The sequence below is a fragment of the Narcine bancroftii genome, chromosome 4 (genome assembly GCF_036971445.1).
Source record: "Narcine bancroftii isolate sNarBan1 chromosome 4, sNarBan1.hap1, whole genome shotgun sequence".
In the NCBI taxonomy this organism is placed as follows: Eukaryota; Metazoa; Chordata; class Chondrichthyes; order Torpediniformes; family Narcinidae; genus Narcine; species Narcine bancroftii.
Window position 1 is genome coordinate 244,978,174 of NC_091472.1, and position 22,454 is coordinate 245,000,627.

General features: G+C 40.2%; 1 protein-coding gene across 3 annotated transcripts in view; it reads left to right on the forward strand.

Annotated features, from left to right (window-relative positions):
• The window catches only part of pgap1 (post-GPI attachment to proteins inositol deacylase 1), a 142,083-nt gene that overhangs the window by 82,910 nt on the left and 36,719 nt on the right, over positions 1 to 22,454 (forward strand). For all 3 annotated transcript variants that reach the window (XM_069934579.1, XM_069934578.1, XM_069934580.1), the window contains exons 21-23: positions 4,046 to 4,136; positions 4,233 to 4,430; positions 6,737 to 6,872. In XM_069934579.1, coding sequence (XP_069790680.1) covers positions 4,046 to 4,136; positions 4,233 to 4,430; positions 6,737 to 6,872 — 425 coding nt within the window. The remainder of the gene's footprint in view (positions 1 to 4,045; positions 4,137 to 4,232; positions 4,431 to 6,736; positions 6,873 to 22,454) is intronic.

Consider the following 22,454-nt stretch of genomic DNA (forward strand, 5'->3'; position numbering starts at 1 on the left):
AAAGGCTGGAAGAGAATAGAAGAGGGGAACAATGTTGGAGATACTCAACAGATGAGGCAGCATCTGTGGAGAGAGAAATGGAGTAATCAAAATAATTTTGTAGACCCCATTTTGTCCACACATGGACCACCCTAAGTATTTTTTCCCACAGTCCCAGCAGTGGGGTGGTGTGCTCGAACTCATTCTCGACCACCAATTGGACATTTGTTTTGGTGGTGGCGTTTTTTGACAATTATTTTTCTTGCCAAATATATTGCTTTGTTTTACATATAATGTATTTATTTTATCATTAACATTTGTCTTTGCCACAGACCACCTTTAACAAACCTATGAACCACCAGTGATCTGCACAGCACAGGATGAGGAATGCTGTCATCGGGGATTAGTAATAGAGTTTTTGTTGTTTTGTTTGAAAGCTGAAATTTATGCTAACAATTCTGAACAATTTTTTTGGAGGGATTTTTAGATAAATAACCTGGAGGTAGATTAGTAACCAAGTGAGTAAAGGAAGGGCAAGCCTAATTGTGAAAAGATATTGTTATCTGGTGCAGGGAGACAATTAGTTTGCCTTCATGACAGGGAGGAAATATGGAAAGTTTGGTCCATGGACTGTTAAAGTCATAGAGTTATGCAGAAACAGCCCATGCCAACCATTTATCTATCTGAACTGATCCCCTTTGCCTGAGCTTGGCCCCTATCTCTCTCAGCCTTACCTTTCCATGCACCTGTCTAAATGTCTTTAAAATATTGTAGTTATACCCATCTGTACAGCTTCCCATGGAGGCTCATTTCATCCACACTCTACCTTCTGTGTGGAAGAAGTTGCCCCAGAGGTTCCTATTTTAATATATTTTTAAAATTTGTACATGCAGCACAGTAACAGGCCCTTCTGGCCCATGAGCCTGTGCCGCCCAAATACACCAACTAACCTATTCACCCTGTATGGTTTTGAAAGGTGGGAGGAAACCAGAGCATCCAGAGGAAACCCGAGCATCCAGAGGAAACCCACGCAGGAACTGGGAGAATGTACAAACTCCTCACAGTCAGCTCAGATTCAAACTTGATGATATATAATAGTGTTTCACTAACCACTATGCAAACTGCACCATTTATTTTTAAATCTTGCTTTTCTCACCCTAAAATTATGTACTTTCTGAAGAAAAATAATGACTATTTATTTTATCTATGTCCCTCATAATCGTTTATACCTCTACGAGGTCACAGCCTCGTCAGCTCCAAGGTAGAAAAAAATCCTAGCCTATCAAGTCTCTTCTTCTAAATCAAGGCTTCCAGTCACTGGAACAGCCTTGTGAATTTTTTTTTTAAGTTTTCTGTCATTGCCCACATAAAGCTAGTGGATAATATTTGAAAATAAGGTGAATACATTTATGAAGTTTCTCATGAAACTAAGTTTGTCAGTTAAGGGTGACTCTACTGTTCAAACTGCATACTGTTACTTCATCCTCTTCAAATAGCACTCGAAGAAACCCATGTGCTGGTATACATTTTGTTAGTTGCTTCTTGTCTAAGTATCTTTTGCTTATTACTTGACTGATCACCAGTTTAACCAGAGGAAATAAGGTGAGGGCTGTAGCACAATGGTAATATAGCGTCAGTGACCTGGGTTCAAATCAAGTGCAGTCTGCAAGGAATTTCTATGTTCTCCCCATGACCAAGTGGGTTTCTTCCCACATTCCAAATATGTACGGGGTTAAAAGAAAGATTAATTGATCACATGGGTATATTTGGACAGTGTGGGCTCATGGAGCAGAAGGGCCTGTTATCCCTAATTTAAAAAAAATAACATGGCCCGTGATGGAAAAGATAGAGTGTATTCTAACTAAATGGTGGGCAATCACAGAGGGCATTGATCAGAATCAGAAGTTATTGTCATTAACAAGTCATGAAATTCGATGTTTTGTGGCAGCATCACAGGGCAAACATTCATATTTATAACCATTTTACAACATTAATATATTTTTTTTAAATTAGCAGTTAGGCAGTGTCTTTGGTTCATTGATTATTCAAGAATCTGATGGTATTGGGGGAAAAACTGTCCTCATGCTGCTGAGTGCTCGTCTTTAGGCTCCTGTACCTTTTTCCTGATGGTAGCAGAGTGAAGAAGGCATAGCCTGGGTGGTGGGGGTCTTTGAGGATAGAGGCTGCTTTTTTAGGACCCTGACTCGTGGATTGATGTTGCAGGCCAAGTTAACAACCCTCTGGTGTTTATTCTTGTCCTGATCATTCCTCAAGATTAATCTGATCAAGAAATAATAATGAAAGCAAATAATAAGTGAAAAATATGTGTAACAGTATGAAATTCCATTGATCTTTGCAGAGATGAACCAAAATTCATATTGCATGTGCTGGGTTTGATTCACGGGATTTGAGCATTCCTGACAGTACCAGTACAATTCAACCTTTGAATTGTTAGACGAGCCTGGCCATTTCTGATAGCAGTCACAAGTTATACACATTGATGATTTAGAGTTACAACCATGCTTGACTGTCATGGAAGGGGTAATCTTCATTCCTGAATGGCATTAGTAAACCAGATTGAATTTTAGGATAATCCAGTGGACTCGTGGTAACTGTAAATGAAGATACTGTAAGAGCTCAGAGGACTCCAAAACCCAGCAGGAATAGAAATTCACCAAGACAATGGTGACTTAAACAAAAGTTGCTTTTAATTTTCTTTAAACATAATAACAGGATCAATCTTCAACTTATTACTATTAACATCTTAACCTAACTTAACCCCCTTCTAGTTCTAAGCGCACGTGTATGTAATGTGTATATGTTCATGAAAATTCTCTGCTTCAATGGCCAATCATTCACTTTCATGGCTCCTGAGTTCACCGGTATCAGGAATTCTTATACTGTGCACAGAATTCAATGTGTATAATTTCCACCAGGCTCTGGAGCTTAAAGTTACCATTCAGGAAGGTTCTTGCTGGTTTCAGAGAGAGAGATTTGTTGCTCGTTGGACACACAAAAACTGATTTCCTCCAATCAGTCATTTTGGTGTCTTGCCAAAAAAACTTGCCCCATCATGGGTTTTCCAAATGATAGCCTCTTCTTCCAGGTCACCACAGAGTTCCACTTGTTTCCCTTATTTCAGGAGAAAAACTCTAGCCAGCCATTTCCTTTTATAAGGACTACAAGGATTTTGAGCAGGCTGAACTCGGAACTCAGAACCCATCTTCAAAACAAGTCTGCCAGCTTGCCATTTTTGCAACCTCAACTGCTACTGTAGAACTGACCTCTCTCTCTCTCTTCCCCCACCTCCCCCCAAAAGAAGTCATCTGTTTGTTTTTTCCCCTCTCTCTGCTTGTAAAAACCAAAAAACCGCTCCCAAGGCTCCAAACCCAACTTTTGAAAGATCTTTTCAGTATCTGGCCTGGGCATGATCAACATTATATTCCATTTGCACCTCCTTTTGAAATCCTTTCCAAAGCAGTTCCATTGTCTCTGCAAAATCACTGGTGACACAATGTCTACCTTCAGCAAAGCTCTTGCATTTTTAATGAGATGCCTTTTGTGAAGTGTTACTCTGTGAAGTGTAACCTGAACTAAACTCCCACAATCTATCTCTTTTAAAAACATATTTTACCCATAGCTATTCTAACATATCCTGTAACAATACCTTTTCTGTCCAGCTGCCATGAGCATGGTTTAAATTTGCATCTCAAGATCATTATTCCATGTCTCTGGATCAGTATTCTCTGTAATGTTGTGCTTTGTCTAAGAGTATATGCTTTACATAAAATAACATAAATTGCACTTACATAAGGTGACAGGATTAGCGTCGCCGTTAGCACAACGCTCTTACTGCGCCAGTGGCCCAGGTTCGAATCCAGAGCTCTCTAAGGATTTTGTACTTTCTCCCTGTGTCAGTACTTTGGTTTCCTTCCACCCTTCAAAATGTACAGGTTAATTGGGGCATTTGGGTGGTGTGGGCTGGAAGGGCCTGTTACTATGTTGTATATCTAATTAAATCAGAGAATCCAAAAATCCTTTTCACTTGATTCTGGTCTGTTTCCAGGTCACTGTTTGGATTTCTGCACTGCTTTAAATGTAGCAGCAAAACCATATAAAGTTATTCCATTTGTCAATCTGGCTGTGTTTTTGTTAAGGTAATCATTTTTGAATTTAAAAGAGATATAAATTTATTCTGCTTCATGCTTTGGTCTTTCTTCCTGACGAGTTCAGGATAAATTTTTGTTTTGCAGATATAACTGGTTTAAGGATGTCTGGTCTGCTCTTATGTTGCCAACAATTGACATCCTTATTTTAAATGAACAAGGAATCTTCAACCCAGCTATTTCTATTCTACTGTTCTTATTTGGGACAGCAATTGCCCACTGGAGTGGAATCTTCTTCTGTTTACTGCTAAAACTGCTCTCCTTCTTGGGGTCACTCTTTCACAGGTAAGATTTCAATCAATTCAGTTTTGTATATGGGAGGGATGGAAAGAGAAATGTGCATGCAGTCATTTATGTAATTTCACAGTCTCCTTTTTCAAACCTGGAGGATTATTTAAATTCATCATTTGGCTCACTTTTGATATGGAGAAAATATTTTGAATCTGGCCATCATGTTCCAGAGAAACATGATGGCTAGTTATGGTACTCTTGTGTTTTGGGTGAACCTTTGTGCACTACTGAGGAGCTTCAGTGTTTAAACATGGTGTTGGGGGGTGGAGGGTGGATATGAATGATTAGAATGAAAGCCTCTTACACTTCAGACAGCCTTGGCTGGAAGTATATCTCACTCACCTTTTGAGCCAGAATCTACAGGATTTAAATTCCGCTAGAACTGCTAGCATGTTCTGTGGTGTGATGTGGTTTTGTACTGAGGAGTTGTCCACTTTCATAGCTTGTATGTAGAGACTTGTGTGACCTATGAGTACATATGAAATGTCCTAAAAGTGGAATTTTACTTGAGTTTACATGGATCTTTTGAGAATTCTAAAATCAGATGACCCCGCTATCAACAAACTAATTGTTGAGTTTCCTATGTAACATCAGTGACGACAGTTCCAAAGTACTTAATTGGCTGCAAATTAAGTTGGGCTGCAATCAAGTTATGAAAGAAGCGTTATCAAAAGCTAAGGCTCGTTCATTCTGGTTGTTACCACAACAAAACCATAATGAAAAATTGAGTCCTTCCCATGAGGCATTATTTCATTTTTCCCTGCGCTGTAATTGGTAATAAACTGTTAAAGAGCCTTAATGTAACCTACTTGTTTGTAAATGCAAATATGACTCTTGGCTATATGCCATTGCCATTTACATTGAATATTAAAATACATCTGTATTTTTTCTGCACAGCGACCAAACAAATCAGTGGCATGCTTTATTAAATGTAATTTCCAGATATGGAGTTTGGTTGGAGCTATTGGGCTCCTACAATCCTCCTCCTATTTCTCTGCTGTCTTGCCAATCTTGTCTTTTAAATGTGGTTTCAATATTCTGACTCTCCCATTGGAATACCTCATGTAACAGCTCCTTGGGAGATCAAAAAAAATCAAGTAGGTGAGAGGCATCCAGAAAGAAAACTGGCACAAGTAATACATGCGTGAACAGCTATTGAGGATGTTGCTCTTGAGGAGATTATTACAAAATCATGGAATGAGCAAGAGTCGATGGAAACACCAAAGGGAATAAAAACAAGGGGAGACCAAAAGGAAGGTTATGGAAAGTGAAGTGGCAAAAGTTTTACTTCTGTTATAATAATCTGAGAGATCATCTGGGTCAGAGCAGTGTGACAATAAGTCTAAATCTTTTGTGAATTAGTTGATGTTTATTGCAATAATAAAACAGAATCACATGGGATTTGATGACTCAGTACGTCATACTTGGCTTTTTCAATGCCTGTGTATAAACAAAGGGATTTGGATTCTCACTTTGCTCAAGCCAGACATTTGTTTTCCTTTCTGTATAATGTTCTCATATTTTTTGTGATTGACACGACGTGGATGTTAGGGAAGTTCTTAGTCGATGATAAGCGGATTTTGGAGTTCTGAAGATTTCCTGTCCAAACCCTATGAGCTGCTCAAGATGTACTTTGTGTTGAACTCTGGAGCTTTGTAATTAACCCTCAGGATATGTAACAGGAAGAGAGGGGTCAAACCATAGACTCTTTATATATAAAAAATATTATATTCTTCTTTATTAAAGTGTACCTCTCCAGTGCTTAGTGGTTGTAATTTTCGGAATGTCGTCTGTAGATAATTGGACTGTTTTGGGCATGGGTCTACAATGCAACACTAAAATTGAAGGCTCCATAGAAATTATGACCTGGCCCAAGTTCAAAGATTTTGTCAACTTGTTGAGTAATTCTAAAATTTTTTCTGTTACCGTTTAATTATTTGTGTTAATTCTGTACTGGGGACATTCAAAAGACTCTTGGATAGGCACATGGATGCAAGAAAAATAAAAGGTTATGGGTGGGTGTGAGAAGGAGGGAGTAGATAGTACATAGGTTGGCTGAATATCATTAGCCAAAGGGCCGATACAATGATGTAATCTTCTAGGTATACTGATTTGACATTTGTACAGAACTAACTAGCCTGAGGGATGGCTCGTTGAAATGAATTGAATTTAAAAGGAGGAGACTCGTGCTTTTGAAACAACTCGCATGTAAACATTGCAGGCAGTGAAATGAGAATTTTACTTTGAACTTGTGAAGCTGAATGCTGCTCTAATGCATTTAATTTTTCCCATTCTTACAGGCAATCGATTATTAAAAAAGAATATCAGCTAATAAGTCTTCAAAGTTCCTTTCTTTTGATTTTCCTACTCTTTCTTATCTGGACAACATGTGGTGCTGTGGCTCTCATATTTGGTTACCTGCTCTATTTTTTAAAGGTAATATTTACTTATTAGTTATATGAAATCAGTTGATCATGAACTAATGTTCATAAGGTCATTTACTTTTGAGCAAGTTAAAGAAAACAAAAACAATGATCTTCTTAACCAAACATTTTGGATTGCATGAATATAATTGTTGAAAATCAAAGAAGCTGCAGATGCTTAAGTATTCCTGATTGGGATGGACCCCCTTGCCATTTAAGAGGCAGACGGGGAAGGTAGGACGGCGAGACACAGTGGTCCTCACTATAATTGTGCTCCTATGGAATTTAGGTGTGGTTGCCAAATTTTCACAAAAAATATTGTACTTTTTTCTTAAGTTGTAAGTAATTTGCTCCAGGGGAACACAGCTTTGCATTTCTACATTCCAGCTCGCAATATGCATTTCCTAGCCACTGCCAATGCGATCATTACGAATTGGATTTGAAATTTGGTCAGGTTCATCATGAGTCTTATGTCCATTATGTTTCCCAACAGGAACAACTTTGGGTCCTGTGGGTCCTGTGGGAATTCTTCACCTATGATTTTTTTTTCTAGCACATTGCCTAGTTCCACCCAGAAGAGTCTCACCTTGGTACACGTCCAAGCTGCGTGATTTAAATGATTATCTATCCAGATCCCTAAATATTTAATCATTTATTTTGGTTATTTAAATTGAATATTTCTTCACAAAGAATATAATCTCCTTGTGTAAGGGGAATCACTTTTATCCTAATTTACTTTATAACAGAAATTTTACCATATTCTTCTAAATTTATTATTTTATTTTTTTTGCTCCCCTCCCCTCTGCGAGGCCCACTTCTTCTAAATTTAAATATAATTTGCATAAGGAAGTCTCTGGTTCTGTCAAGTATATCAAAACATCATCTGCAAATAAACTAATTTTGTACTCCTCTTGATCAACCTTAAACCCCCCCCCCCCCTAATTTCTAAATCACTCCTAATTACCTCAGCCAGTGGCTTGATAGATAAAATAAACAAAGCTGGGGATAAGATACAACCTTGTCTACGAGATCTTGGTAAAATGGATCAGACATTTGTCCATTACTTATTACTTTCAATTTAGGATTATTATATAATGCCTTGATCCAATTTATAAAAGTTTGTCTAAACTCAAATTTGTCTAATATTTAAACAAAAAGTCCCATTTCAATCTATTAAATGCTTTTTCTGCATCTCGTGCCACTGCTGCACTTAGATCTTTCCTTTCTTGTGCTGCATGTATAATACTAATTAATTTGGCCACATTGTCTGCCGACTGTCTCTTTTTTAACAAATCATGCCTGATCTTCATTTATTAATTTAGACAATAATTTAGTAACACTATTCACCAGTATTTTAGCTTGTATTTTATAATCTGCATTCAATAATGATATTGGTCTATAAGAAGAGGGTTTTTAAGGATTTCTGATTTTTTTTTGTGGTATCTCAATAATTATTGCTGTTGAAAATGAATCTGGAAGAGTATGAGTGCTTGATGCTTGATCAAACATTTCCATAAAAATAGGGATCAATACATCTTTAAATTATTTATAGAATTTTGGTGGTAAACCGTCTTCACCCAGAGATTTATTACTTTGTAATGAACCTATTGCTTCCTTAAATTGTGCACTCAATTCTATTTGTTCTTCTAGGTTTAGTGTAGGTAAATTTATCCTCAAAAAGTATCTATCTGTTTTATTATTGCCTTTTCAGGACTCTAAACTATATAATTTAGAATAAATGTTTTTAAAAGCTTTGTTTAGTCTCAAAATTTATAACTAATCACATTCGAATTGTTTTTAACTGCATTGATTGTTCTTGAGGCCTATTTGGAATTTCAATTGCTATGCAAGTACTTTATGTGCTTGTTTACCTAATTCATAGTATCTCTGTTTAGTTCTTGTGATCATTTTTTGGGTATTATAAGTTTGTAATGTATTATATTGAAGTTTTTTTATTAGTCAATTGCCTATGCTTATCTTCAGAACTTCGCTTCTGAACACATTTTTCCAATAATTTTATTGCTTGCACCAACTGATCTATTTCTTTCATATAATACTTCTTAATTTTAGTAGTAAAACATAATTTGTCCTCTCAGGTAAGCTTTTAAGGCATCCCATATTACAAATTTATCATTCACCAAATTCAAAATTGTGTACAAAATAACTGAATTTGCCTTTTAATAAAATCACAAAAATCTTTCCTTTTTAATAATGTTGAGTTCAGTCTCCATCTATATACTGATTTTTCTTAATGTGGTATCATAATAATCATTAACAAAGACAAATGGTCTGACAGTAACCTCCCTTGTATTTGTCCAGATGGTAAAAATGGGTCAATTCTCGAATTAAAAGAAGGAATTTATTTCTTTTGGATGAATTCTCCTCTCGGCATTTATCAAATTCAATTCTCATATTAATACCAAAGTTGCTTTTGCTACTCTAGTTCTTACTGCTCCTCTTGTAGTTCTATCTAAAATTGGGTCTAAACAAAAGTTAGAATCTCCTCCTATCACAATATTGTCATGGGCATTTGCTAAATTCAAAGAAGTTTCTTGAATAAATCTCTCATCATCGACATTTGGTGCATAGAGATTAATAAGCATCCATGTTCTGAAAATATTTGACAATATACCATCACATATCTTCCAGCAAGATCTGTCACTACATTTTGTATTTTAATTGGAATATTCTTTTTAACCAAAATTGCTGCACCCATTAACACTATAATACGAATTTAACCATGTTACTCATCTTGCTAATTCAGTATTTCTTCTGCCTCTATCTGTAAATCTTCCTCCCATAACTATTATTCCAAACCCAGTGTGCTTACAGACCTCTCCTCCAGCAATCCAGATAAAAAGAAAGAAGGAAAGATCATTGCAAAATATACTTATAAGAAAATATGTAACTATTTATTTATATATATATATTGTGTGTGTGTGTGTGTGTGTGTGTGTGTGTGTCAGCCTGAAGAAAACTGAGGTCCTCCATCAGCCAGCTCCCCACCATGACTACCAGCCCCCCCACATCTCCATCGGGCACACAAAACGGTCAACCAGTTTACCTATCTCGGATGCAAGGATCGACAACGAGATAGACAACAGATTCACCAAGGCAAATAGCGCCTTTGGAAGACTACACAAACGAGTCTGGAAAAACAACCAACTGAAAAACCTCACAAAGATTAGCGTATGCAGAGCCGTTGTCATACCCACACTCCTGTTCGGCTCCGAATCATGGGTCCTCTACCAGCATCACCTATGGCTCCTACAACGCTTCCACCAACGTTGACTCCGCTCCATCCTCAACATTCATTGGAGCAACTTCATCCCTAACATTGAAGCACTCGAGATGGCAGAGGCCGACAGCATTGAATCCACATTGCTGAAGATCCAACTGCGCTGAGTAGGTCACGTCTCCAGAATGGAGGACCATCGCCTTCCCAAGATCATGTTATATGACGAGCTCTCCACTGGCCACCGAGACAGAGGTGCACCAAAGAAGAGGTACAAGGACTGCCTAAAGAAATCTCGGTGCCTGCCACATTGACCACCGCCAGTGGGCTGATATCGCCTCAAACCGTGCATCTTGGCGCCTGACAGTTTGGCGGGCAGCAACCTCCTTTGAAGAAGACCGCAGAGCCCACCTCACTGACAAAAGACAAAGGAGGAAAAACCTAACATCCAACCCCAACCAACCAATTTTCCCTTGCAACCGCTGCAACCGTGTCTGTCTGTCCCGCATTGGACTTGTCAGCCACAAACGAGCCTGCAGCTGACGTGGGCATTACCCCTCCATAAATCTTCGTCCGCGAAGCCAAGCCAAAGAGAAGAGATGTGTGTGTGTGTGTGTGTGTGTGTGTGTGTGTGTGTGTGTGTGTGTGTGTGTGTGTGTGTGTGTGGTGATATAGTCCCTCCCACTATTTTATGGGCCTTGACTGAAGCCATAACTACCCACATGATCCAATAGAAGTTAGAACTTCCTACCCTCCCCAACCCCCCAGTACTTTTACTTTAAATTTTTAAAATCTTAACTCAAGACTTAATTAAAAGAAAAACCCATATTATACACAAAGTAACAATAATAAAGGGAAAACTAATTAATATATATCTTAAATGACTCCTCCTCATCAAAACTGCCAAAAGATGCAGCCCATTAAAGAAATTGAAACATTAACAGATGGTAATATTCTTCACTCCCTCTGAATTGGGAGATTTTGTGCAAATTCCTCAGCTTCCGCAAAACTCGAAAAGAACTTGTTTTCTTCATCCAGTGTGAAGATCTTCAAAGTCGCTGGGTGTCACAGGTCAAACCTGAATCCTTTCTCCCTTAGAATCCTCTTAACCAGACTGAATTATCTTTTTAATAAGTCTGCTCTTATATCTGAGTAAAATAAAACTTTGGCATCTTCATACTCAAGTGGGCCTCCTGTCAATCTTGCCTTTGCTGCTACCAAAGATAGAATCATCTCTTTATCTTGGAACCGAAGAAATTTAATTAATGCAGATTGTGGATTTTGAGTTGGAGGCGGTTTAGCTCGTCTCTGTGGGACGATCAAAATGTTCAGCTCCCAACACTCCAGAGGGCAACCAATCAAATCTTGATTTTCTACACCTTCTTTGAGACCCACAATCTTAATTTTGTTTTAATAATGTACTGCAATTTTTTGTTCTCCATTGTTAAAGCAGTAATAGTGTCTTCTACTATAGTTACCCTATCTTCTACTTGCTGCATACCTTCTTACCTGCCCACCCATGGCCATCTATGACTTCTAGTCTTTGAGCTTGTGCTTCTTCTCCTGTCTCTCTCCCCACCAGTTCATTCAGGCGTCTGCTTGCATTTTGCTCATTCCTTGATGAGAGGGTCAGGCCCTTACCAAATGCTGAATTTCTCCTGCACTTTTATGTGTTAAACTGCAATCATAGCATCTGCAGACTTTCTTGTTTAACTCACCTCTTGTCCTTGTCAGCGTGTTTCTGTAGACTTTTATCTAATCAGATTTTAGGCTTTTCAGGTTTTGAATGATATGTATATAAATATTTTTAATTGGTAAATGCAGGCTCAATTTTAATATTTAAAGAAAATTTGGACAGGTTCATGGACAGGAGGAGAATGGAAGGATATGGTCCAGGTGCATGTCAATGGAACTAGGCAGAAAAATAGATGGCCACAGACTGGAAGGGCTGAAGGGCCTGATTCCATGTTTCTATGTCATCTGCTTGAGCACAACAACCCACATAAGGTTCAACTCATGGAGAGAAATAGCTCTTTGGACAAGTGATCGTTCATATTTAATTTAATTCTCTTGCTCAGTTGGTAGTGCAATTCCTCAGGCTATACCCTTCCCCACCCATGGTCCCATGTTCCATATTCAATAGACAGTGGAGATTGATGATTTATAAGATTCCATGTCACAAGAACAAGAAAGTGGACAAAGGAGGCTGTTCATTTCATCTTAGCTCACAACCAGAAATATACCCGAGAGACTTTCAACACTGATGTTTGTTTTGCTTAAATGATTCCTGGGATTTTTTTTGCCTGTGCATTTTTCTTGGAATTGATCTGTTGGAGGGCAAAGATCAGCATGGCACCAATCCCACATTAGTTTGTGCAAGTTTGAACTCTTATTGCAATTTGGTTGATATGTTATTTAAGGCTAATCTCTTCCACAATGAATACCATCTTGTACGAATCCTTGTGATTGCTTTTGGTCTCTTCACTAAGATTGAAATTAATTACATCTCAAATATGAGTCTATGATGTTACCAAAATTAGAACAATACATTGCAACTGAATTCTTTTCAAAAATAAACCAATGGGTTAAGTCACCATCTCAATAAATTCTATCTGTCTCTTGTTACCAGCTGGTGACTTAACAAGCTGAGCCAGGCCATTTATTTCATGTTTGAACATCCAAATGAATAATCCAAAAGACCTTCCCATTCTGCTGCCCAGTCCTTATTCTTTCATCTGTCCGTTCCAGAATGCTTCCTAATTAATTACATGATATGTTAAAGAATATGACTGAAAAGTCTCTGTTTGTCTTTCCTATTTTGTTATCCTTTTAAACATGAGTAACGTGTTAATCTGCTTCTCACATTCTGCTAGATCTGAATCCATTTTTTTTCTTCCCTCTTTTTTCCCATTTTGGTCTATTTCTCATCTATTGGCACAATTTCAGTATTTATCTTTTTTACCTTCTCCCAACCAGCTCTCATTGATAAAGCCCTGACCTCCACTTCAACCCATTTCATGCACTTCTGCTCTCGCCTCTGCCACACAGAACGAGGAAAGGAGTACCCTTCGTCCTCGCATTTCACTTCATCAGCCTCCACATCCAACACATCATTGCTGTGTCTTGATGCACTCTTCCATTCCCTCACCCATTCCAACACTCACTTTTTTACTCCACCCCCAGTTGTCTCCTCCCCCACCTGTATTCCCACTCCACCACTTCCACATTCATTTGTCCAGCATTCTAACGTCTTGGTCACTCCCCAGCCCTCTCACCACTCTACCCCCTCCTTTTCATACTTGCCATTTCCCCTTCCCCTTATTTATTATCAAGGTTAATGAGCTTGTGGCACATGAATATAATTTAATAGCCATGTCGGAAATGTGGTTGCAGGGTAGAAATAATTGGGAATTAAATGTCCAGAGGTATTGGGCAGTTTAGTGGATAGACAGGAAGGCAAGGTAGATGGGATAACACTGTTAATTAAGGATGAGATCAGGGCCATAGTGAAAGACAATATATACTTTATGGAACCAAATAATGGATCGATCTGAGTGGAGATCAAAAATAATAAATGGAAAAAGTCACTGGTGGGGGGCTACTAAATAATATTACAGTGGCATAGGTAATAAATAAAGAAATAACTGGCGCATGTAAGAATTAAACAACAGCTCTCATGGGGGCTTTGAACCTGTATGTCAATCATCAATCAAGTTGGTCGAGGCAGCCTTGAGGAGGAATTCATCGAGTATATCCATGATTGTTTTCTTGAACAGTATTTTAGGAAGCCTGCAGGGGAGCGTGCTATCTTGGATCTGGTCTTGTATAATGGGATCCTCTCAGAAAAAGTGACAAGGGGAGAACAAGTAAAAACACAATGCTGGAGAAACTTCGCAGGTAAAACAGTGTACTTTATAGAGTAAAGATGAAGATGCATAACCAAAATTTCGGGCTTGAGCCCTTCATCAAGGTATGAGCAAAATGTAGGTAGGTGCCTGAACAAAATGGTGGGGGGAAGGGGCGGGGGAACAGCAGAGACCCACAGGCAGGAGGTAATAGATGGGAGGGAGGGCACACCAACACACAGGGAGCAGTTGGCTCTGTAAATGGAGAGAGAATGGGGTGGAGAGCTGGAGGAAAGAAGAGGGATAGGGAAGAGAGGAAGAACAAGGAATAGACTTGCAGAAACCAAAGAAGTCAGTGTTACTGCCAATCATTTGGAGAGTACCCAGATGAAAAATTAGGTGTTGCTCCTCCAATTCATGGGTGGCCTTGGTTTGATGGTTCATGAGGTCATGGACAGGCATATCAGCATGGGAGTGGGTCGCAGAATTGAAATGGATGGCCCCAGGGAGATCCATCTTCATTATAGACAGCAAGTTGCTCTGCGAAGTGATGTCTCAGACTGTGTCCATCGTTTGTGATGTAGAGAAGGCCATACAGGAGTACTGAATGCAGTAGATGATTCCCACAGATTCACAAGTTGCTTCACTTGGAAGGACTGTTGGGGTTCTGATTGGTGGTGAGGGAGGAAGTATAGAGCAAGTGTGATGCTTCCTACGGCTGCCATAGGGGTGAGTGGATGGGGAATTCATTGAGAGAGCGGTCCCTTTGGAATTTGGAGATGCAAGGAGAGGGGAAGATGTGTCTGGTGTTGGAATTATGTTGTAGGTGATGGAACATACAGAGGATAACATGTTAGATGTGATGTGATGGAGTATATAGATATGTTTTTGGGAGATAAATTGGGAAAGGTTTGTTAGAGTAGGTTACATACAAACACTTTAAAACAGATCTTATTTGAAATATTGGAGCTCTGCCCCATGCTAGACATATCAGCTACACAGCTTTTGCAAGAGTTTTGAAGAGTGCTCAAGAGACTTCACTAATGGATTGTTGTTTACAAAAGGCAACAGATGGAAGAGCTTGTTGGAGTCGCATATTATCTGGAGGAGAGCTTACTGTTGTAAGATGGTCATGTGGTTTTGCAAGCAGAGAGAGTCAAACAGGCTTTCTCTCTAAGAGAGAGACAGAGATCACTTGTACAGTGTTACAGCAGCAGATAGCTGGGACTGGAACAGGACAAGCTGGCAATCCCATTTGGAAGATGCCCTGGTCAAAGCACTTGTGGTTCATGCAAGAGGAGAAGACTGGCTGTCTAATGTTTCACTTGTAATAAAAGAAACAAAAAGGAACTCTGTGGTGACCTGAAAGAAAGAGGTTATCATCTGGAGAACCCTGAAGGGGCAAGTTTTGTCAGCAAGATACTGGAGTGGCTGATGGAAGTACATCAGTTGTGGATGTCCTGGAACAACAAATCTTTCTCTGAAAGCTGACAAGAATCTTCCTGAGCTGTAACCATTTACCTTTCAAGCCCCAAAGCCTGGTGAAGTTTATAAATAAATTCTGTGCACAGTATAAGAATTGCCTGCAACCAGCAAACTTGGAGGAATGAGGTGAAATTAGACTGTGAACCAAAGAACTTTTCTGAATTTACACACACATTACATACACGTGCGCTTAAAATTAGAAGGGGGTTAAAGTTAGGTTAAGTAAGTTAATAGAGAGATGAGTTAAAATTTGATTCTATTTTCATGTTTAAAGATAATTAAAAGCAACTTTTGTTTAAGTAACCATTTGTCTTGGTGAATATCTATTGCTGCTGGGTTTTGGGATCCTCTGGGCTCGTAACTGGAGGCTAATGGGGTGGTAGTTGAGGACAAAGGGAATTCTGATTTTGTTGCATTTGGGGGCAGAGGCGGCCAGGGTGGTTGTGCGGGAAATGGAGATGTGGGTAAGGGCTGAGTTGATGGTGGTGGAAGGGAAGCCATATTTTTTAAAGAGGGAGGACATAGTGGATCATCTGCATGAGAAGACCTCATCATGGCAGCAGGTATGACAAAGATGGAAGAATTGAAAGAAAGGAATAGAATTCTTAGAGGGGACTGGATGTGAGGAAGTGTAGTTGAGGTAGTTGTGGGAGTTGGTAGGCTTGTAAAAAATGTCTGAAGAAAGCTTGTCTCTTGAAATGGAGACAGATCAAGAAAGGAGAGAGTGTTGTCAGATGATGGACCAAATGAATTTGAGGTCAGGGTGAAAGTTAGCAGTAAAGTGAATAAAGTTGATGAGCTCATTATGGGCACATGAGGCATAACTGATGTAATAGTCAATGTTGCAAAAGAAGAGTTGAGGGGTCTTGCCTGTGTATGCTTCCTGCTTGGATTGCTCCACAAAGCCCACAAAAAGGCAGGCGAGGCTGGGACCCATGCAGGTACCCATGGCTAGTCATTTTAGTTGGAGAAGATGGGATGAGTCAGAGAAAAAGTTCTGCCAGGTGGAAGAGATGGTTGTGTAGGGGTGCTGGTTAGGTCTCTTGTCAAGAAAGAAAGGAGGGCTTTGAGATGGGGGTTGGAGGTGTAAGAGATTGGACGTCCATAGTGAAAATGAGGTGGTCAAGCTTAAGGAGTTGGAAATCGTTGAAGAGATGGAGGGCATCTGAGGTATCGCGGATGTGGATAGGGTGGAACTGGACCACGAGAGAAAAAATGGAGTCAAGGTGAGATGATAACTCATTCAGTGGGAGGGAGCATGTGGGAACACTGGATCTATCTAGATAATTGGGTTTGTGTATCTTGGGTAAAGATCTCAAGGTCCATTTCAAGTATTATCTCTAACCTCATCAGTTCCAGTCATCTCCCTCCTGCAGCATCCAACCTCATTGTTTCCCTTCCCCGCACTGCCTGGATCTACCTCATTCCTCTCTTTTCCATACCTCTGTCTTCTTTCCTCCAGCTCTCCACCCCCTTCCCTCTTCATTCACAGAGCCAGTGGCCTCCCCCTGTATGTTTGTGTGCCCTCCCTCCCTTATCCACCAGTTATCTCCTGCCTGTGGGACTGTGCTCCTCCCCCTGCCAATCCCCCCCCCCCCCACCATTTTGTTCAGGCGCCTGCCTGCATTTTGCTCATGCCTTTTTTTAAAATTTTTTATTTTTCACACCATAAATCACATTAGCCATGATATACACTATTTCTTTTTCACACATATACAGTGACTTTTTCTCCCCCCCCCCCTTTCCTCCCAAACCAACCCCCCACCCTCCCCTCTCATCCATTTTAGGTATACAATCTAGGTTGCATTAAGCCAGTCAGACAATGTTGTCATTCAACAAAATTACACCAGAAATTCTACTGAGTCCATTCTTTTCTTTCCTTTTCCTTCCATCAACTTAGGTAATGTTTGTCCCCGGTAGGTTTTCGCTATTGTATTTAATGTAAGGCTCCTATACTTGTTCGAATATTTCAATATTATTTCTTAACCTATATGTTATTTTTTCTAATGGAATACATTTATTCATTTAAATTTAGTAGTTTCTTCCTTTTTAATTTGGTTATGTATTCCATTAATATTTAAAGACATATAGTTCAGCGTAGCCCTTTTATATTTTGTTTATCTTCTCTTTCCGTTTTTCCATCATTACCTTTCCTCCTTTTCCATTTCTGTTTTCTTATTTTCAACTCTTTATAAGACAACATTCCTACAACATCCAACATTTTCCTTATTCTCCTATTTCTATCTTATTTATCCCCAATCTCCCCTTCCCCTCCTGAGTTGTCCTTTATCCCTTGTCGGACAACCACATCTCCCCTCTCCATTTGGATTTGCGAATCCACTCGCAAGCGTCAACTGATTTTGCAGTGACCGCTATTTCCCCCCACCCCGCCTCCCCCAGAAAAGATTTCACTTTTCATATGTCACAAAGGTCACTCTTTTAATTCCCTCCTTATTCTCTCTATTCCATTACCTTCCCTTATTAATTCTTGTCTATACTATCTATATTTTCCTCTAAGTACAGATACATTCATGTATGCTCATTGTCTCTATTCACTCTTATACCTCTTTACCCGCATACATATCAATCGTGATCATTTTTACTCTCATTACCCGTCTTCATCCCTCAGTCTATTTTTGTCTTTACCCACATACATATCAATCGTGATCATTTTAACTCTCATTACCCGTCTTCCTCCCTCAGTCTATTTTTGTAATTGTTCTGCAAATTGTTCGTGCTTCTTCTGGATCCGAGAATAGTCTGTTTTGTTGTCCTGGAATAAATATTTTCAATACCGCTGGATGCTTTAGTATAAATTTATACCCTTTCTTCCATAAAATCGCCTTTGCTGTATTGAACTCTTTTCTCTTCTTTAGGAGTTCAAAACTTATATCTGGATAAATGAAGATTTTTTGCCCTTTATACTCCAGTGGTTTGTTGCCCTCTCTTACTTTTTCCATTGTCTTCTCCAGTACCTTTTCTCTTGTAGTATATCTTAGGAATTTTATTTTGTTGTGGTTGTGGTTTAGAGGCCAATACTCTATGTGCCCTTTCTATTTCCATTTCTTGCTGTAGTTCTGGACATCCTAGGGTCTTAGGGATCCACTCTTTTATAAACTCCCTCATATTCTTGCCTTCTTCATCTTCCTTAAGGCCCACTATCTTTATGTTATTTCTTCTGTTATGGTTTTCCATTGTTTCTATTTTTTGAGCTAGTAGTTCTTGTGTCTCTTTAGTTTTTTTATTAGATTTCTCCAATTTCTTTTTTAAGTCTTCTACCTCCATTTCTGCTGCTACTGCCCGCTCTTCCATCTTGTCCATTTTCTTTCCCATTTCTGTTAAGGTCATCTCCATTTTATTTATTTTCTCTTCTGTGTTGTTTATTCTTTTTCTTAAATCCTTAAATTCCTGTGTTTGCCATTCTTTAAATGACTCCATGTATCCTTTAATAAGAGCAAGTATATCCTTTACCTTGCCTTTCTTCTTCTATTTCACCGTACTCTTCCTCTTCCTCTTCTTCTTCCTCTGGGTTGACCATCTGTTGTTTCTTTGGTGCCCTTTCCTCCTCTTCTTTCTTGTTTCTATTGTCTTCTGTGGTCTCTTCTTGCTGCAGGTGTTCTGCAGCTGTCGTTGCCGGCTGTGGAGATCGACTCCCCAGCTGGTCCCCCCTCCCGTCGGTGTGTTTTTTTTCATTCGCATCGCGCATGCGCGAAGTATCGCGCATGCGCAGTTGCGCACTTTTACTCGGCTCTGCGAGCCATTTTTGTAGTCCATTATTTACCAACCTGAGGGAGCGGGTTTCTCTCTCCGCAGCGGGCCTCTTCGGACAGGTAAGGCCTTCACCTTTTTCCTCCTTTGTCTTCTCTTCCTCTCTTCTTACCGTTGCTTTCGATTTTCTTTTTTTGTCGCCATCTTCTTTCCACCTTTATACTCACTTTTCTGTAACTTTTATTTCTGTGCCTTTGTGTTTTCCTTTGTTTTTCCCGACTTTTCTGGAGAGGGCTGGAGTTCACCGTCCGGCCACTACTCCATCACGTGACTCCTCTTGCTCATGCCTTGATGAAGGGCTCAGGCCCCAAACATTGGTTATGTATCTTTCTTTGCTATATAAAGTACCCTGTTTTACCTTCTGCACTTCTCCAGCATTGTGCTTTTACTACAATCACAGTGGAGATTTTCTTGTTTGCCTTGAGGTGGAGAACTTTTTCAGTGTCGGCATCTCTCGAAGAGATGTCACAGAGAGGAGGAGGACTTCACTGTATCACCTTTTGCCTGTTGCCCTGTGCTCCACCCCCTCTCCTTTCTTCCCTTCTCTCCCAGCCTTTCTATTTCAGGCATCTGCCTCCTTTTTGTTCATACCTTGAAGGAGGCCTCAGGCCTAAAACATCGGTTATATAACTTTACCTCCTGTGGACACTACGACACCTGCTGAGTTCCTCCACCATTTCTGTGTACTCTGGACAGGTGCCTTTGGATTGGATGACAGCAAATGTAACTCCACCTTTTAAAACAAGGGTAAACAAAAGTCAAGTAACAATAGGTTGGTTGGCTTAACAACCTGAGTTGGGAGACTGCTTGAAGCTATCATTAAAAAAGAAATAGCAAGAAGGGCAGCCCAGCTAGTGTAGTGGTTAGTGAAAAGCTGTAACAGTGCCAGCAACTCTGGTTTGAATCCAGTGCTGTCTGTAAGGAGTTTGTACATTTCCCCCAGAGGGCATAGGTTTCCTCTGGTTTTCTCCCACCCTTCAAAACACATGAGGGTTGGAGGTTAGTTGTGTGTAATTGGGCGGCACGGATTCATGGGCCGGAAGAGCCTGTTACCATGCTGTACATCTAAATTTTTTTTAATTTTTAATTTTATGTATTAGAATGATAGAGAATTGATTAACCAATAAAAAGGAGAGAGTTGAGATAAATGGGTGTTTTTCTGGTTGGCGATCAGTTATTAGTGGTGTGCCAGTTGTGGTGTTGGGCCCACAACTGTTCGCAATGTAAATAAATGATTTGGATGAGGGAACTGAGTGAAGTGTATCAAAGTTTACCTATGTCAATAAATTGAGTGGTGAAGCACATTGGGTAGAAGGCACAGAAAGTCTGCAGAGAGCTATAGATAGGTTGAGTGGGCAAGTGTTTGACAGATGAAGTACAACATTGGTTCTTTGGAAGGAGAATAGCAGATCAGACTATTACATGAATGGTGAAAATTGCAGCATGCTGTTGTGCAGAGAGACTTGGGAGGGCTTTGGGCATGAACCATAAGAAAGTTAGTTTGCAGGTGCAACAGTAATCAAGAAGGCAAATGGATAGCAAGAGGGAATTAATTTACAAGAAGACATTCTGCTTGCTTTACAAGCATTGCAGTCAAAGTTCACCAGGTTGATTCCAGAAATGAAGGGGGTTATCTGACAGTAGAGATTGAGGAGCCTGGGACTATATTCATTGGAATTTGGAAGAACTTCTAGATACATATCAAATTAATAGACAATATATAACCAGAGGGGTTGGTTCCAGTGTTAGAAGAGATTAGAATTTGGGGACACAGCTTCAAGATTCAGGGGAGTAGATTTAAGACAGATGAGGAAAAATTGCTTCTCCTCGAGAGTCATGAATCTGTTGAAAGCAGAAAAGTCTGCCTCATTGCACCTATTTGTTACAGACAGATAGGGGAAGTAATGGTTGTGGAGAACAGGTTGATAAATTAAACTGAATTGATGGCCAGATCCCATGAGCTTCTTGAATAGCAAAGCCAGCTCAATGGGCCAAGATGGCCGCCTCCTGCTCTGATTTCTTGATTACGTTATGCTACCACTTTAGTCTCTATTAAGGGTTCCAACCTGAAATGTTGACTGCCCATTCTCTCCATGGATGCAGACTAAACCCAGAGTGTCTCCATGTTCTCTTTGTTTGCTTGATGTTCCAGCATCTACCATTTTTTAGTGTCCCTTGGGACGCCTAACTTTAACAAGGTTAGAAAAAGGTCCTTTCTTGTCGGTCCGTTATTAGCAGCAGCTCCTCTCCTTTCATCCTGCTTGTCTGATTTAACATGGGTTGTACGTGAGTGGATTTTACCTCCCAACTCTAATTCTTGAAACCCAGATAAGGCGTGCACTGCCTCAGACGCAGGGTGCCAAATCAGCGGACTAGTTACGGAGAGAACCAGTCCCCATACAGTGGGTTGGGATGAACAAACCAATCGGGTATGCATTCCGGCCGTGAATATCTCTTCATCAGGGCTCCCCCCATGTTCCCACAGCCTCAAACATCCTGCATACAAGGCAGAGGCCAGGTCCTGTTGATGAATTACTGCTATATCCTCCTCTGGGGTGCCCCAGTTGTTCTGCAAATGTAAATCCCAATTTACTGGTGACGGGTATACTCGTAACAGGGCATCCCCTAGAGTGGCAAGTAAGTAATCCACCCCTCTCCTACCACGTAGCTCAGCAGTGACCCGGATATCAGTAGTCAATGTTCCTAATCCCAACAATTCCTCAGGGGTTAAATATTACCCCCTCCTTGTTCCCAAACACGCAGGAGCCAGGCCGCCAGAGTTTCTCCCGTCTTTTGCCTAAATCAATCTCCAATGGTGGCCAGCTCTTTTATAGAGAAGTCACGTATCGTTGACTGCTCCCGACCCCTGTTCCCACTTTGGCCCACAAGAGGGCCCTCTACCCAATGGTCGGGAGCAGGCCGAGACCATCCTGTAGAAGGTGGGGGGTGGGCATTGAGAATAAGCAGGGGTTCGGGTATCTTCCCCTGGGTCTGCTTGGGAGACCAGGGTATCTATCCCTTCAATCTCTACCCTTACATCATCCCCCCCCCCTTCTGTCTCCATTTGTTTGGGAAGTCTGCTGCCTTACGGGGTGGCGGGGCGGGCATGAACAGCGGGTGGAGAGGGGAGTGTGTCAGGCACATGGCAAGGGGAATCTGCATTATTACCATTGTCATCATTCCAGATATTCCCATCCCAATCATCAATTACATCAGGATCGTCGCCATTCCTTATGGCACGAATACGATGTGGATCGGGTTC